This window comes from Epinephelus moara, chromosome 5 (genome assembly GCF_006386435.1).
Source record: "Epinephelus moara isolate mb chromosome 5, YSFRI_EMoa_1.0, whole genome shotgun sequence".
In the NCBI taxonomy this organism is placed as follows: domain Eukaryota; kingdom Metazoa; phylum Chordata; class Actinopteri; order Perciformes; family Serranidae; genus Epinephelus; species Epinephelus moara.
Window position 1 is genome coordinate 36,829,518 of NC_065510.1, and position 16,552 is coordinate 36,846,069.

The 16,552-nt window shown below is 42.1% G+C and overlaps 1 protein-coding gene across 2 annotated transcripts in view; it reads left to right on the forward strand.

The window, feature by feature from the left end:
* The window catches only part of ptprdb (protein tyrosine phosphatase receptor type Db), a 217,944-nt gene that overhangs the window by 125,040 nt on the left and 76,352 nt on the right, over positions 1-16,552 (forward strand). For both annotated transcript variants that reach the window (XM_050044542.1, XM_050044543.1), the window contains one exon: positions 14,549-14,694. In XM_050044542.1, coding sequence (XP_049900499.1) covers positions 14,549-14,694 — 146 coding nt within the window. The remainder of the gene's footprint in view (positions 1-14,548; positions 14,695-16,552) is intronic.

Genomic DNA, 16,552 nt, shown 5'->3' on the forward strand with positions numbered 1-16,552 from the left:
AAGTTTCCATTTATGCAAAGTGATGAATATTCCAAAAATCTGGTCATATTTGGGATACTAGTGTCCGTGTAAACATACTAAGTATGAGTGTCTACCTGTGGAAAAGAAAGTCTTGGCCAGGCTCCCCAGGCATGACTTCTTTCCCAATTTGTCAGGTTGACAAATGCGGCTTTGAATCTCACAGCAGCAGTGATGAAACCTCCTGATTTGGGGTGAGACTAAGGATGAAAGATATGAAGACAGAAGGGGAGTGTGGGAGGACTAAAATTTGGGATAGACTGAAAGAGAATAATGGAAGAGAAAAGAGGAGGAGGTTATTTGAGCTCACCATACAGACTGTTAAACATCTGGGAGCTATCCTGCCTGAGACCTCAGAAACAATGGTGTCTGGTAGAATTTAGATTTGCATACTTGTTTAAAAAAATGCTTGTTCCATAGTTGTAAATATGTTACAGTAAATATGGTGAAAAGAATGTTTTGAAACTAGATTAAAAAAAATATAGCATGTTTGGTACAGTGTGTTTTTTGGAGGGAGAATGCAGCGTAGCTCGAAGCTAGTGGTTGTATGATGCTGAACATATATCATTGCTTCCTTGTAACACACTCACACACACTCACACACACACACAAGCACACAAGTACAGGCTTGAGGCAGCCATTCCAGTCCTGCAATGTTTTAAAAGTACACCGTCACACAGAGCCCAGTAAAAGCACACACATCCACAAACCACTCTTGTTTTCCTTTCAGCCTCCTGCCCTCTTGTCCCCTGTGTAAGTTCCAGGGTCGGCCAGTGAAGGCCCAGTCATCCATCAAAACGATGATGCTCCCAGACTTCGGTTAGCGGAGCAGCACAGACACACACAGAGGGTGGAAAGGATTCGTACTTTGTCTCCTCTGTCTATATTTTTCTTTTTTCCCATGCCCTCGTCTCATTCGCTGTGACTTTCTCCATTGCTCTTTTCCTGCTCGCTCGAAAGGAGGGACAGAGGGCTTGAGGGGGGGAATGGGAGGAAAGGCTGTTCTTTTCTCTTTTTATCTCATTGTGTATGACGTACAATGCCTCTTTTAATATCAACAGTGGGGACTCAGAGATTTGAATGTTGAGAACTCAAACAGAGGCTGCCGGGACACTGACATCTTTGTTGCTTGTCGCGTGCCTACATGTTTTGAAATGTTAAATGCACTCTGAAAAATTGCTTTCAGTTGTGCTTATCTTCACTCAAACTTAGTGCCAAATGAATGGAATACATTTAGCCATAATAGGGTTTTACAAAATAGAGGCCACATTTTAGTTTCCTCCTCTATGTCTGGACAGAGGCATCGCTTTTTATTAAACTTCAACACCATCAACACACGTGCTTACTACACAAGTTCCACCACACACTAGTGGACTGAGGGTATTAAGATGCAATCAGATGGAACAGTATCCCATGTGCATAGTAGGAAACCTTGCATGACACTGCACCATATGTGCATTCTGCACACAAGTGCTGGTGTAACAATACAAGCGCCACACTGAGCTTTGCGTGTGTGAATGTACTCTTTTTACTCCCTCGTCCTCTCCGCCTCTCCCTCTTGCCACCATTTTTGTTTCTCAGTGTGTGTTTGTGTGCGCGTGCGTGCATATGACATCTATCTGGTGGATTAAGAGTAATGCCCTGATCCCGTCGCAAACTGGGCCACCGCTCCATGTACGCAGTGAGATGCCCCGTGCGAGAAACTGCATCTCTCCGCGTGTCATTCAGGGCGACGGGAAACAATGCAACAACAGGGTTCTTTCTGCTGACCCTCGTTTGCCCCAAAAACAACAAGCTGTCGTCCTTCCCTTTGCAGCTTGGATGTAACAATAAAAATTCCAGCTGATGTACAACTCAGTGTGTGTGTGTGTGTGTGTGTGTGTGTGTAACAGAAAGCAACAAAACGGCTCCTTTTTTTCAGAGGCTACTGTAAGGAAAGCAATGCTGAGTTGCAACCCAGTGCTTTAGTAAGCAGACTGACTGTACATTTTGAAACCAAGCAGGAGTGGTTTAGGATTCTGCCTAGGGAGGCTCTCGGTAATGTGAAACTCTTTAGCCTCAGTTTGCATCACATCATTTATGTGTTGTAAAAGCTGTGCATTTCCAATTTTGTTTCTTTCCAGTATGCCTGATGTAATAAAAATACTAAATTCAGATACTGAGAAAATGACATTTTCACACATGACATATTAGGTCTGAGTTCAACATTGGAAAGACAGAACTAGCTCACGCAGTGACTGATTGACCTGTCAACATTCAACCACATTGCCTGCACTCGCAGGGTCTTGAGGTTGACTGGAATCTGAAAGGTGGTTGGGTCAGTTTCCCACAGTGACAGCACCACTGCTTTTGCTTACTTTAGGAGCCCTTGAGCGAGGCACTGAACACGAAGTGCTCAGACAGAAGCCTTCTATGGTTACCTGCGAGTATTTCATTCAGCTTTCCCTCAGGTTCTAAGTTGCTGTAAAAAGCATCATCTTCTTCGACAACACATGAGACTCATTTTTTTGTGAATTCAATGAGCCTAGTTTTTCCAGCGCTCCTAATGAACAGTCCAGCCTGAAATATTAAAAAATCAGTGGGCTACGTGGCGGCAGATGTTATCGTGGCAGGCCGCCACAAATAAATGAATGTGTGGGAGACAGTGTGTTTTGATTTGACTGTTTTCACATCGCATCAGCCTATGTTTCAATTTGGAAAACATCAGTGTTATTTAGCCGGGGCATAGGTTATAACATAGTTGGCTGTTCTGATTCATACTTTGTTCGTACTTATACCTACAAAGAGTAGTGCTCTATCATCTTTATGTGACTCAAGTAATAATGAGCCAGGAAGCTGTGATCAAATGACCTACGCGCTATGGCGTGTCCTTTGCCATGAAAAAACACAGGACTTTGACCTAGGAGACCAGGGTTGTGTCCCATGACAGCATGACAGCAAATATTGGTGGGACGGTGATGCTGTGTCCCTGGCCAAAACTGTTCCCAGTCAGACGCCAAAAACTGCAATGCAGTTATGAGGCATATGGCCAAAGGTGACCAGGTTTTCATGTCCAATAATGGTCCATTCAGATCCTCTCTTACAAACCAGAAAATATAGATCATATGATTGAAAGAACGACAACGTCCACATAGTTTGAAAACTGTCGTCAATAAAAAGGTAAAGCACAGAGCTTTTACCCAGAAGTCCCGGGTTCAACACCTGTATGGGTCAATGTTAGTTTATTTCTTGGACATGTAACATTGTATTTCAACAATGCTAGGATTCTCATAAAGGATGTTCAGCTGACAGCCAGGTGACATCATGAACATGTGCAAACCTTTCATTTTGGACTATATTTGACATCTTGATTGGACATTCAAACAATGGTCATTCAGCATCTCAGTGTTTGCTGGAATGTTCAATTCAATTCAATGCCTTTACTGTCATTGCACAGCAGTACAACGGAATTTTGTGATCTCTGGGCTAATACACATAAAAACAGCAAAAGACAAGCAACAGTGAGACACATTGAGCTACTTTAAGTTACATAAAGTCATGTTGTTATGTCACGACACCCAACCATGATTTTTTCCTAAACTTAATCTTACTGATAGGGGCACTAATTTGCAAGATCATACAAACCGTTGCATGAGAATACACTAAGTATAGTTAGAACCAGTTGAAGTGTGATCCTGTAATAAGCCCTGCATCTGCACACAAAGCTAGATAAAGAAGATATACCTTCAAAGGATACAGTGTATGGTGTAGTATGCTGTATTTAAGTCTGCTCAATACTTGACTTTTGCTCAGGTTGGATGAATTTGTCACTCTTTGGTAAGAACATAAGAAGGCAGAGGAGCTGTAATACACTAGATTTGTGTATATCAGTGAGGGTTTATGTTTAGTGTCACATGCATGTGTGTGTCCCTGTAAGTATGCCTGTAGTTGTATGTTTTATATGTAAATGTATGCAAGCACATGTAGTGCTTAGAGTAGACAAGACATTAGATGGCGATAAGTATCTAGTTTCGTGCGAGCTTCACGGCTTCTTGTTGCTGATAGATGAGGCACTGTCAGGATTCACTATCATGAGCTGAAGAGGCAGGGTCACAGAGGTTAAAGGTTTCAGCCCTGGGGGATTAGTTAAGGTTGTGAAACAGAATCAAGCAGTTATTTTTCTATATGGATTTTGTTCCTTTTCTGTGATTGATTGGTATTGCCTGACTCACTGAAAGTGTAAAGAAAAGGCGAGATCCGGGTTGACATTATTCCCCCAAACCACAGCACAAAATGTCAACATCTGCTCTCGGCAGTGTCGACCATGATGGAGGCACTGGATGATTTCTCCTGTGGGCTGAGATGTTATGATCAAATGACTAAAATGCATCTAGTGTTACACTGGTCAACATACTGATCAAGTCTTAGGAAATCATTTCTGCATTTTTTTCTGTCACTTGAGGGTGTGTGGTGACAGTTTTACATGCATGGAGATTGCATTCTGACTCTGAGGTTGTCAAATACAGCCGAGTTTTCACACCCCTCGGGGTCTGATACTGATGTACAAGGCACCCTTTAGCTGCTGTATGAGATGCACCAGACTTTTATCTAACTCGAAGGTAAACCCTATCTGCAGTATTAGACACTCAGAGCAACTAATGTAGTGTAAAGAGAGAAAGAGTGTATACAGAGGAGGTCAGGGTGGGTGGGTCAAACAAACACAGAACTTTCACCCAGGAGACCACTGTTTATGTCCCATGTGAAACTAAAAGTCTATGTCATTTTAACCCAAACCCAAATGTGATCTTATCCTAAATATTGCTGAGACATACATTTACTGTGAACACGAATGTTTATTTTGCAAAGACACTATGCATGGAACGAGTGGAAACTGACACATCCAAAACTGACACTAGAGGGATACCTAGCGCATCGTAGTTCGAAGCATAGGCAGGCCTGTCACAACTATTTTTGTTGGACACTGTACTGTCCCAGAAATAACTGCAATAAATGATATAATCAGTGGCAGATCTTTCTATGGGCCACATAGGCGAATTTGATGGTGGATTTTTCACGGAGTGAAGGATGAAGTTGTTAGAGGGTAAAACTACAAACAACAGACTTTTTGACTCGTTATCAGGGGTTGGCAAGCTATCGGGACTACAACTATCAGGACTATGCCTCTTCCACTCCAAAAGTGCAGCTGCAGGCTGCAGGTAAGCTACACTGTGTCATCTTTAAAGTGTTGTTAGGGTGGAGACAAAAAATAGGGAGATTCACTACACCCGAGTCTTACAGTGGTCAGGACAGCCCTGCTGTTTATTCTGGCATCATGTTGGTTAAAATGTTGGCGAAATTCTTAAGTATGTAAACACACATGTAAACACAACAGGCAGCTTCAAGGTTAGCAAAATGATTGACGTCATGTTCATATATCATAGCATAAGCTGATAATGTAATTATCATGACAGGCCTAAGCTGCCCTATTTGACAACTTGGGAGTGAGAATTTGTTGACGATGTATCACATACAACGGCAGAGAAAGTTGATTTAGAGATCTCTAGAGGAATACCTCAAAATTATGGCAAATATGCTAATACGCTTTAATGCAGAGAATTAATTCTGATCATTGAGTTCGATACATCATAACGAGTGAGCATTAGAGCTGCAGGAGAAGACCCAAAGACAGTATTTGTACCCTGATGGTGTACAGCCTTTATTGGAAAAAGAGGGAGCAGATTCACTTTCCTAATGCCAGGGTCAGGCAAGGAAATGTTCAAATCAAATTTCACACTGAAAAAAAATAATAACTAGGGAAGTTTTCTCTGCTGTTAAACTAATAAACGGGTCATTTTTCACCCTTAAGTCATTGGTAGGGTTAACATGATCTGACAGTTGTTTATTAAAAAATAAGAGAAAAGAAATCTGCGGTGACATTGCAAAAAAGTCTACAGTGATGTTGAGTAAGGAATACAAATAATAATTATAACTCTAATCGCACTGAAATTGTCCTTTAATTTCCTTATTTTTAATTAATGTAACACTTATCAACAAAAGTAATTCCAGTCATTATTTAAATAATTCATGGTATATTTTCGGGAATAATTTATTATATTGTATTAAAATTCCGCCTGAGTGATGATGAGCCAGCTCATGCTCATCCAGAATATGACATAAAACCTTAAGAATAAAAAGGCTCATTTAAAAGCTTGACGACCTCTTTTCATCAAATCCAGTGCAAAATATCTCTCCATAGAAGGGGACAGAAATGGGTCACATCACAAACATTTTCAGAAGTCATATACACAAAATTAAAATGCCAGTCACAGTTAAGCTATTATTTTAAGCGTTAAACACCAGTGTGGGCTTTAGTTATCTGTGAATGTGAGTGAGGTGGATAAGGCTGAGAGACAGAAAGTTCATGATGATGAGAAAGAGAATGAAGCAGTCCTGCTGCCGAAGCTTCTCAGTGTGCCGGCCCACAGCGGTGAGGCTATTAGCGGCTAGCATAGCTGCGCGCCCATCCGTGAGTAACAGGATCTGACCAGCGTTAGCTTAGCATTAGCTTAGCAGGTGCACCCGTCTGTGAAGAGGCCTGGATAGCATCAGCTTAGCTCTAACTTAGCAGAGCGGTGGTCTGTGAGTAATACGCTGTGACCAGCACTGAGAAAACCCTCTGTTCGTTGTTGTGGGAAGCCAGCCCTGACCCAGTAAAGTTGTGTACCCAGTGGGTAGCCCATGTGGTTCTAATGATCTGTGTATAAAAGAAGACCCCATTTGATTAATTCCTCCCCTTGTGTTTCTAACAAATTAACCCTGATTAACTCGGCACTAGCTGGACCCTGGGGCAGCTATGGTGGGTAAGTGGCATGCTAATTGGACATGCATTACTATCAGTAGTAAAAGTGCATTTTATTCCTTTGCCATTGCATCAGTGTAAAAGTGAAATTGTAGAAATGGTACTTGGTGACGTCAGCTGGAAGCAAATAACTGCAGTTCTATATGCACACAGACAAGTGACAAAGTCATAAGGACGCAATTTTATTTGAGAAGAAAACAGCGTTTGAAATGACTAATCTAGCACTCCAGATTTGGTTGAGACACTGAAACAGATGGACACTTAAACTTTATGAAACTTGAATAACATCTTATCTTTAATGTGAAGCTTTATCAAAAGTTACAGCACTTATAACGTATAATTTAATTTCTTACGTCGAAATGGCCCATTTTAGCAAATGTTTTCCAATTAACACTTCTATGTGCTGCAGAAGGATGATAGCTGTCTCTCTGTGTTTATTGGCCCCAGCAATCCAATTTCATTTCCAGGACGAAAGCGAGCAGCTGATAATTTGCTCTTAATGTGTCGGTTTGATGTTAATGTGTTTTAAGTTATGGTTCTGGCCAGCTGCCCACCCACTCTCCAGGCTGACTATCATGGCCCTGGCTCAGGCCCCCGATATTGGCCTCGTTCCTCAACTTGTCTGACAAGCCTGACTCAGTTCTCATTTGGGGAGTCATCAGCTAACCGCCCACCACCACATACAACACTATGCAGCTGGATCTTTCCCTGGCAAAGGCTGTAAATTACTCATTACGTGCCTAACTATCAACATGAGCGCGAGCACACACACATATGCAGGAAAATGTGAGGTGCAGGCACAGATGCTTGGCAAGTTGTACCAACATCCAGGGCAGCCTTTTCAGATGTGATCAAAACTTCCAAAATGCAGACACGAATACTCACAAACGCTATTCATGCACATGAACACGTGTCCGCACAGACTCAGAAACACCCAGGATCGTCTATGGATATGTCCAAAGGGGAAGCGCCTGATATCTATCTGATCAGGAAGTTCAATGACCATTTATCCCCCTTCTCCTCTAAGGGATGATCGCCTATTCAACCTGTGGGCAGAAATAGCCAAGCATTTAGCTAAAACACAAACACACACACACACACACAAGCAGGATTAGCCACTGTTAACATCTGCTCCTTTTAGCTAAAACACTAAAGCTTACTCATTCTATATTCTTATCTGTGATTTTATACTTGGTAATCCAGCTTCTCTTTTCCAATTTGTAACTTTGATAGCTGTAGTCTCAGACACAGTGGGTCCATTTCATGCTGCCGAGTCCATTGCTCTTTGCTGATTTGCTTTGTTGGGATAGACCCGTCTGCTTGATGTTTTTTCGTATCAGATCAGCTAAGTGATTGAGGGCACATAAGATGAGGCCTGAAGGCACATAAATTGCAGCGTTTCACAGAGTTTTTGAAAAGATCTGTCACAGTTCAGATCACTCAGCACCGTTCAGCCCATAAGAAATTACACAAATGTCTTGTTTCATTATTATTTCACTCAGTGGACATTAATCATCACAGAACATCCATCCATTTTCTGTAACCACTTTTCCTTTCAAGGGTCACAGGGGCTAAATCCGATCCCAGCTGACATTGGGCGAGAGGCGGGATACACCCTGGACAGGTTGCCAGACTGTCACAGACTATAGAGATAGTAGGGCTGTCACTTTTCCCCGAAATCAAAATTAAATAATTTGAAATGACACACAATTTGTTTGAATTAGTTATAATGTTATAAAAGTGAATACCTTAACCTTTAGTATGGTCTGGATTTCTAGTGTGGTATCATACAGTTGCACTATGCATTTTTTTATTGTGGTGCAACTTTTTTTTATATCATTGCTCTGGTTCCATCATGAAATCCTGAAACCCCTCTCGAAACAATACCAATGGGCCACGTATCCTTGCATATACATTTTGTTATCTTGGCATTTTTACAAGCTCCGGGCAAAGGGCCTGCTGAAGCTGCAGTCAGACAAGGTTGTACAGTTGCTGTAGCTTTGCTTGTCTGTAGTGCCTCCGCTGCCTCGCTTGGGTGGCAAGCTAATGTTAGCAGATAAGTCTGAGTAAGGGCTCATTTATGCTCCCTTTACGTACGAAAATGTATACGTCCATTTCAAACGATGTTACCGTCACTGCCCACATACTTCCATGCACCCTTTACGTTGGCATGGATGTTAACCAATGTATCCACCAGGGGGCTGCCCAGCGTCAAAAGTTTATGACAACAACAAACTCAAAAACAAACATGGTGACTGTGGAGGAGATATTGATAATGTACCTCTTGCATAAAAGACAAAAACAGAGGCAGCGTTGTAGGAGGCGGTGGTCGGTGAGGCCGTTAAATACATCGCGACTGGAGGACGGAGAATTCTTTTCTCTAGTACTGCCGATGAGAGAAATTGAATTGTTATTTCTTCTTTGTGTCTCACTAGAGCTACGTATTGGGTAGTGACAGCAATACTGCCCCCACGGTTCCCGTGGTACTGCCCGTATCCATAACCTTTATGGAAACGTGCAGAAATATGGACAAAATAAACGCGGAGCACGGACAGAAGGCTCCGTCCGTATCCGGATCCGTATTTAACGTTGAGCATAAATGAGCCCTAAGAGTGAGTAAGACAGCTGCTTCGTACGAAGTCGATAAACAGCCTTGTCTGAGTTACGTTTCCATCTATGTTGTAGAACCCAGAATATTCACACACACTGCTTCTCAAATGCTTTGGTATCATTATTGTTCACTCGGAATGGCTCTGCTCGCTTATGTCCTTTTTGCTTAAGCTTAGTTTACTAATATGTCAAGAGAAAATGCATTCTTGTAGACTAGTCATTTCACTACACAATACACCTTCTTCACCACAACACAAACCCACGACACATCAACTCACTACACAGAGGGAAATGGATGTGTCCACTTCACTACAAGATATACCTACAAGTAGTGAAATGGGTGTGTCATGTCCCCTACCAAACTACAAGACACACCCACTACACTACACAATACCCACACTACAACAAGACACACCCACTTCACCACATGGCACACCCACTTCACCGCATGATAAACCCATTTGAGTGAGTCATGTTGAGTGGGTGTGTCATATCACCTACTTCACTATAAGTCACACCCACTTTACTACAAGGCACACCCTCTTCACTACATGATCAAATGTTGTCAGTCAAATAATATAAAAACAATAACAGTTTCTAATGTTTTCTAAATTTAAAGTGTCATCAAATATTGGATCTTGAGGATAAAACACATTTCACTCATTGTGTGTTGCTCAACATTCATTCGTCCATCTTTGTCATAAAAAGTATGGGGGCCCCTTTCTTACCGCACTTACTAAACTATACTTTCACCACCTGAGACGTGCATCTTTTTTTGCTGAGCTCCATCTGTTTTTTTCTTCCCAAATATGTACTTTCCATTCTTAAATTCATACAATTTTCCAATCTTAATACTCTATATGCGTAAATCATACTCCCTGAAGGTTTGTGCTAGCATCTGTTCTTACAAACTCCATCTCTCTCGCTGTGTCCCTCTAGGTTAAGACAGCATCTGCCAGCTACAGTATGTCCCCGTAGCCTCCTGCAAAGTGTCATTAGCTTCATTTAGTCTTGCTATTTGTCTTTTCTGCTACTCCAGTGAACCTCCATAGCCCCATTACGCTTTGCAGGTTCATTTAAGGGGAGTTTATCCAGAAATGGTGTTGCATTTGTCACGGCTCGCTAAATTAAAACAAAAGACAGGGATTGGAGGAGAAGCATAGCAGACTCTGTCATCAGTCTAGTTTTAAACCGTATGTCAGATGACATATATCCTAGGCCACCATGTTTCTTTGCTACCCTAATGCATTTATTCCCTTTCCGTTTTTCTGAAAGACATAAAGATGATCTTTCACCCTGGAATCAAAGTTTATCACACGTCTTCAGCCGTGACTCGAAAGTGGTCCGGAGAGGGGCACTGACTTTGTAATCCCTGCCATCTGTTGTGTAGATCAGATCCCACTGTATGGCGACCTTTATGTAGGCCACCCTCCATCTACCCCACACACACACACCAAGAGGGAAAAGTTTGGCACTGTCTAATTCCATCTAAATCTCTCTCGGCGGACCGACTCAGTTAGTTTCCCTTCACTTCCATCTTGGGTCATATTGAGGGAAAAGAGGAAGGCTGTGAGGAGCGCTGGGCGACATGCACGAGCACCTAAGCATGTGACTGCTGTGAAGAACAAGTTCCTGTGTCCATCTTTCTTTTTCCATCTTATATCCATGAAATAATAAACCTACAGGCATCCATTCCCTCCCCTTGAAGTGCTACAGATATTGAAGTGCCCTTTTGAGCTTGAGCCCTCACTTCCTTGGCCTAAATGTCAATGCTTAATCCTACCAAGCAGCACGACCACAAATGATCTCGGAAAAAGACACAACAGTAAGAAGCATAGAGAGAAGTGGAAGGGAATAGAAAAAGGAGGCGAACGGGGTGGATGAATGTGGAGAAAAAGTGCGAGAAGAGCGAGGAAAGGGAGATGAGGAAAAAGAGGTAGGATGAGAGCCCATAAAGAGAGGGGGAGGAGGAAAAAAATACGAGAGAAAAGGAATTGCAGGAGCGAGTTGGGAGAAGTGTGGAGCATACGGTTGCACCCCTCCATCCCCCACCCTCCTCATTAAGTCAGTCAATGTGACAGGAAGACTTATGTAACACCCCAGAGATGGAGGGAGGAGATGGAGAAAGAGTAACAAGGAGGAGGATGAAAGAGGGAGCAAGGAGAGCAGCTGTGAAGGGGGGTGAAAGAAGTGATTCAATGGCAAAGAATTAGGAGCGGGTTGAAAGATAAAGGGGGCAAAATATGAGAAAGAGAGAATGTAAGACAATTAAGCAGGAGATATATGAAGAGAGGGATCGGTCTAGAGAGATGAGGAGAAGGGGGGGAAGATAAAAAAGCAATTGAAAGATCTACCGTGCCTTTTAGTATAGCTCCGCTGGCTTTACACTTTTCATTTGTTTTGTGGGGGAGAGATTAGCAAGAGGATTAAGAGAGCGATTCTCCCGCTCCTCATTCTTTCTGTTTCCCTCTGTTTTTTCTCTCACTCTTTCCCCCTCTCAGATGGGCTCATGCATCACGCACACACATACAGTGTAATGGCATGCAAGTAGAAATTGTGTGCATGCATTAGATGCTGTATGTATTAGGGCTGCGGCTTACCATTATATTTATTCTTGGATGATTCTATTGATCTGACAACTATTTTTGCGGATTAAATGATAAGTCGTTAGGTGCAAATTGTTAGAAATGTCTTCAAATTACTTGAACCCACTGTCCAAAAGTATTGATGCTCCTAAAATAATTTGACAATCAAGTTAAGGGCTCATTTACGCTCAATGTTAGATAGATATACGGACACGGACGGAGCCTTCTGTCTGTACTCTGCGTTCATTTTGTCCGTATTTATGCACATTTTGTAAAAACTTATGGATAGGGACAAACCCAAGCAGTACCGCTAGAGATCAAGGATGCAATGTAGTGTTGTTCATGCAAGATACAAGCATAGGACACAAGGAGGACATTTAGAAAATGGCAGAACAGAGCAAATTTAAAGTATAGTGAAACGAATTCTGCATCCACATGTCACAAATTATTTAACAGCCCCACAGACCACCGCCATCTACAACGCTGCGTCTGTTTAAAAATACATTACAACATCCTCCACCGTCACCTCATTTGTTGTTGTCTGAAACTTCTGACTCTCCAGTGCCATCTATTGACTATATCTATACCATCATAAAGGATGTATGGAAGTATGAGGGCGGTGACCTTCAACGTATTTAAAACAGACTATTTTTGTATGTAATGGGAGTATAAATGAGCCCTAAGCTGTTAGTAACAGTTCTCAGGAGAGCTCGCTGGTGATTTGGTGCTCAAATTTTGGCATTATCTTCGCAAGTTCACAAGTTTGAAGCTAATTCAGATGCTTGACTTTTTCGACTTCTTGCTGGCGAATCTATAAGCCTGTCATGTGTGGTCAAACTGTCTCAGTTTCAGTAGTGCTTGATTGCTGGTGGCGAGAGCGAGTTGAAGTCACGAAACTATCACTAAGTTTAAATCTGAGAAGTCAGAGTTCTGAGAATAACTAACGATAATTAATGTAGATCCATGAATGAATAATGTTAGATAACTATTTCTTAATTAGTGGGCTATTTGGAATTTTTGAGGTAATTCATACATATATTTGGAAAAAAAATGAGTATTTGAATAGTGATTTTGATGATGATTACCATGGCAACGATCGAAGCTTTGAAGCATTTAGGTCAGCCCTAATTTACAATAATGTAAAAACAAAGAAAATCTGCAAATTCTTAAATTAATCGATTAATTATTATCAGTCGATCAACTAATCGGTGAACTGATTAATCATATATATGTATACATATACATGAACTCACTCAAGCACACTCACGGACACAGTGCGTGCATAGTTTGTGTACATATATGTAAACTGGCAGATACAAGCAGACACAAAAATGCACACACACTCTCTCCCTCTCACACACACACACACACACACACACACACATGTTCTATTCAGCCATTGAGGCAGATTTGGCCGTTAGCCAGTGAGGTGTAGAGGTGATTGGGCAGCTTGGGGCTCTCGGACCATGTTTGCCAGTACATCTGGCCGGCTTTCTCCAGCTCTCACTCTCTTTATCTCACCCTCTGTCTCTCCCTTGTATCCACCTCCTGCTCATCTTCCTCTCTCCCTCCACTTCTGCTGTTCATGCTCCCTCTTCCTTACCCATTCTGCTCTCCATCTGTCTCTCTCCCTCGTTCCCTTTATCTCCCCGGCTCTTCTGTTCACTTCTCCCCACTCTTTCAACACACACGCTCCCTCTCTTTTTTTCTCCCCTTCTCTGAAAAGCTTAGCTTTTCTCCCTCTCTCCCTCCCTCCTTTTAAACAGCAAAAAGCAATTTCTCTCCCTTTGTCAGGGCGGTTGGCGGTAAGCCCTTAAGTAGGGATTTTCTGGTTTGGCTGGAATGCCATTAGGCGAGCTGGCGGTGACGTGCCGTGACTGACGTGCCGAATCTTTTTGATGTCGTGATGTCACAATCCAGCGGAGGCTGTGGTTATGATATTGTTGGCGTCCCCGGAATGAGGGGCTTTAGTGGTCATGTCAGGAGTAAGTCTTCATAAATCCTTTATGGCACAGAAATATTAAGCTTCTTTGGTTGTACAGGGACAGAGGGAAAAACATGGTGGAACGTGCACACATGTGTCCAGAAAAGAAGATGCACACACAGACACAAAGCCACCCACATGCACAGCTATACTGGGAGACTGATACAGGTGCACGTGTACTCTAAGAATTCACACTGTTACACACACACACAACCCGCCACAGTGTTCTGATTCCTTTTAATTTGGATTATTTTTTTCACTCCCCATCATTGTCCTTTCTCTTTTTCTCTTTATTTTCACACTGTTTTACTGCAACAGAAGTCTCAAATGTATATGTTACAGATGTGTGAATGAGACACTAGTGGTATATTACGAGCATTTACAAAATCACAGTAATCCATTCGAGAATATGTAGATGTATGTGTGAATGTTGTCACATGAGGGGCACTGACACAAACAGCAACATTGGTAGTTTGAACTTCACTTAACTTTTGTATGTATCTTTCCACACAGCACCCCCCAGGTTTACACGAACCCCAGAAGATCAAACAGGAGTCCAGGGCGGCGTGGCCTCCTTTGTATGCCAGGCCACTGGAGATCCACAGCCCAAGATTGTCTGGAACAAGAAAGGCAAAAAAGTCAGCAACCAGAGATTTGAGGTAAGATGCTGAAATACCAATGAAGGAGGTGTAACTTTGTGTCTTTTTTTAAGTGAAAGTACTGACTTCTCCTAATATTGAAATGCTGTAAGCTGAGCCGGGAGTGGGTTAGCATCCAATAACAGAGCCATGACTTATGTTCACTGGCTTTATGTGGACCAGCTGTGTAAAACAGTGGTGTCTGAATAAAGCAGGATGACCATTGCCATTGGTGTCAGTTTCTCACAGCAGACGTTTTGTTATGTCAAACACAGGTTTAACTCCCAGCATTAAAAATGGCTGTAGAGCTAATGTCTTGTTTATTTTACAACTTTGAGTTCCAACCAAGTGATTTGATTGGACAAGAGACATTCTGCGAGTGCTGATATAGAGTACAACAGCATGTATTACTCCGCTTTACAGGCATTCTTAATCATTAATTAACTGTTAATTAGCCTACACTAATGGCGGTCATAACAAATGTTAGCAGTGCAAAGATGAACATGTTTCCACAAATAACATTTAAGTTCAATCATGAATGTTTCGTCAGAAGACGATGAAGGGAAAGAAAGAAGCCTGGACACCTCACTGCAAACCTCCAGGTGTGCTCATCTGACATCAGCCAATGTCACAGCAGCACTGTCTGATCAAGCTGTTATCTCACTGGAATCAAACATGCCACCAAAGCGACTGTCTGTGACGGGTTTGATTATCTTTGGCACGACCAAATCTGATATTCGGTACAACAGCACTCCCTCTTGTGTGATAAATGATTAGTACATCAAAAGATTTTTTTTTTTGGAAACTGTTCTGATAAACAATTAATGTTTTAAAGGAATAATTTGACATTTGGGAGAACATGGTTATTTGCTTCCTCGCCAAGAGCTAGATGAGGAGATCAAAACCACTTTTTTCTGTCCAGTGAGTACAAAGGTGGAGCTTTAGATGGTGAGCTTTAGGGGTGCTGGGAGAATGCTAATATTAGCTGTTTATGCTAGTTGTTATGCCAAGCTAAGCTTAATGTATCATAGCTGTAGCTTCACATTTAACAGACAGATACAAGAGTGGTGTCAATCCTATCATCAAATTCTTGCAGGAAAGTGAATAAGCCTGTTTACCAAATAGTCTAACTATTCCTGTATGTAATTTTTCAAGCACAAATGCCAAACATTACTTAATCCCAGCTTTCCAGTTGTGAGGACTTGCTGCTTTTTATGTTGCTCTTATTGTGTTCGTAGTTGAAGCTTCAAATGGCTGCCTTACATTTGTGTTTCAGAGCCCTGATATTGTGCATGCTGGCTCACTCAAATTGCCTAAATGTAACTCGCCAGTGAATGAAAAGGCCAACCCCTGATTCTCTCTTGCTCTGGAACTTGTTTTGCCCACTTGCCCTTTCCCCCAGGCCCCCAGGAACAGTGCTGGGCTTTGAAGCCAATTTGATACATTGGCCAAACTGTGGAATTACTACTTCTCGGTCCGTGGCTTGATGCCATTGGGCCCAAAAAGACTTTTCTCATAGACTTTCATTGTTAAAGAGACCACTGTAAATCACTGGATACAATTTTTTGAGCATCACAACCCCCGCAAAATGACTTCTTTCACACTGGGATTTAATCCATTCTTTCCGATACCATTTCAAAAGTCAAAAGAGCCAAATGATTGGATCACCCCTATTCAAGTTACCAGAGGGCTAAAAGGGAAGTAAGCTGTTTTGCTGGCAAAAGTTAGCAGTTCAGTCAGTGAAGTCTGCAGTGCTTCTCCTCTATGGGCCCCATGATGCGAGGAGGATCTGGGTAATTGTACACCTGCGAAGTCAAACTTTTTTGGCTTCATGAAACACTGAGCAGCTGTCATGGGAATGAGTGGGTCCCCATCTCCA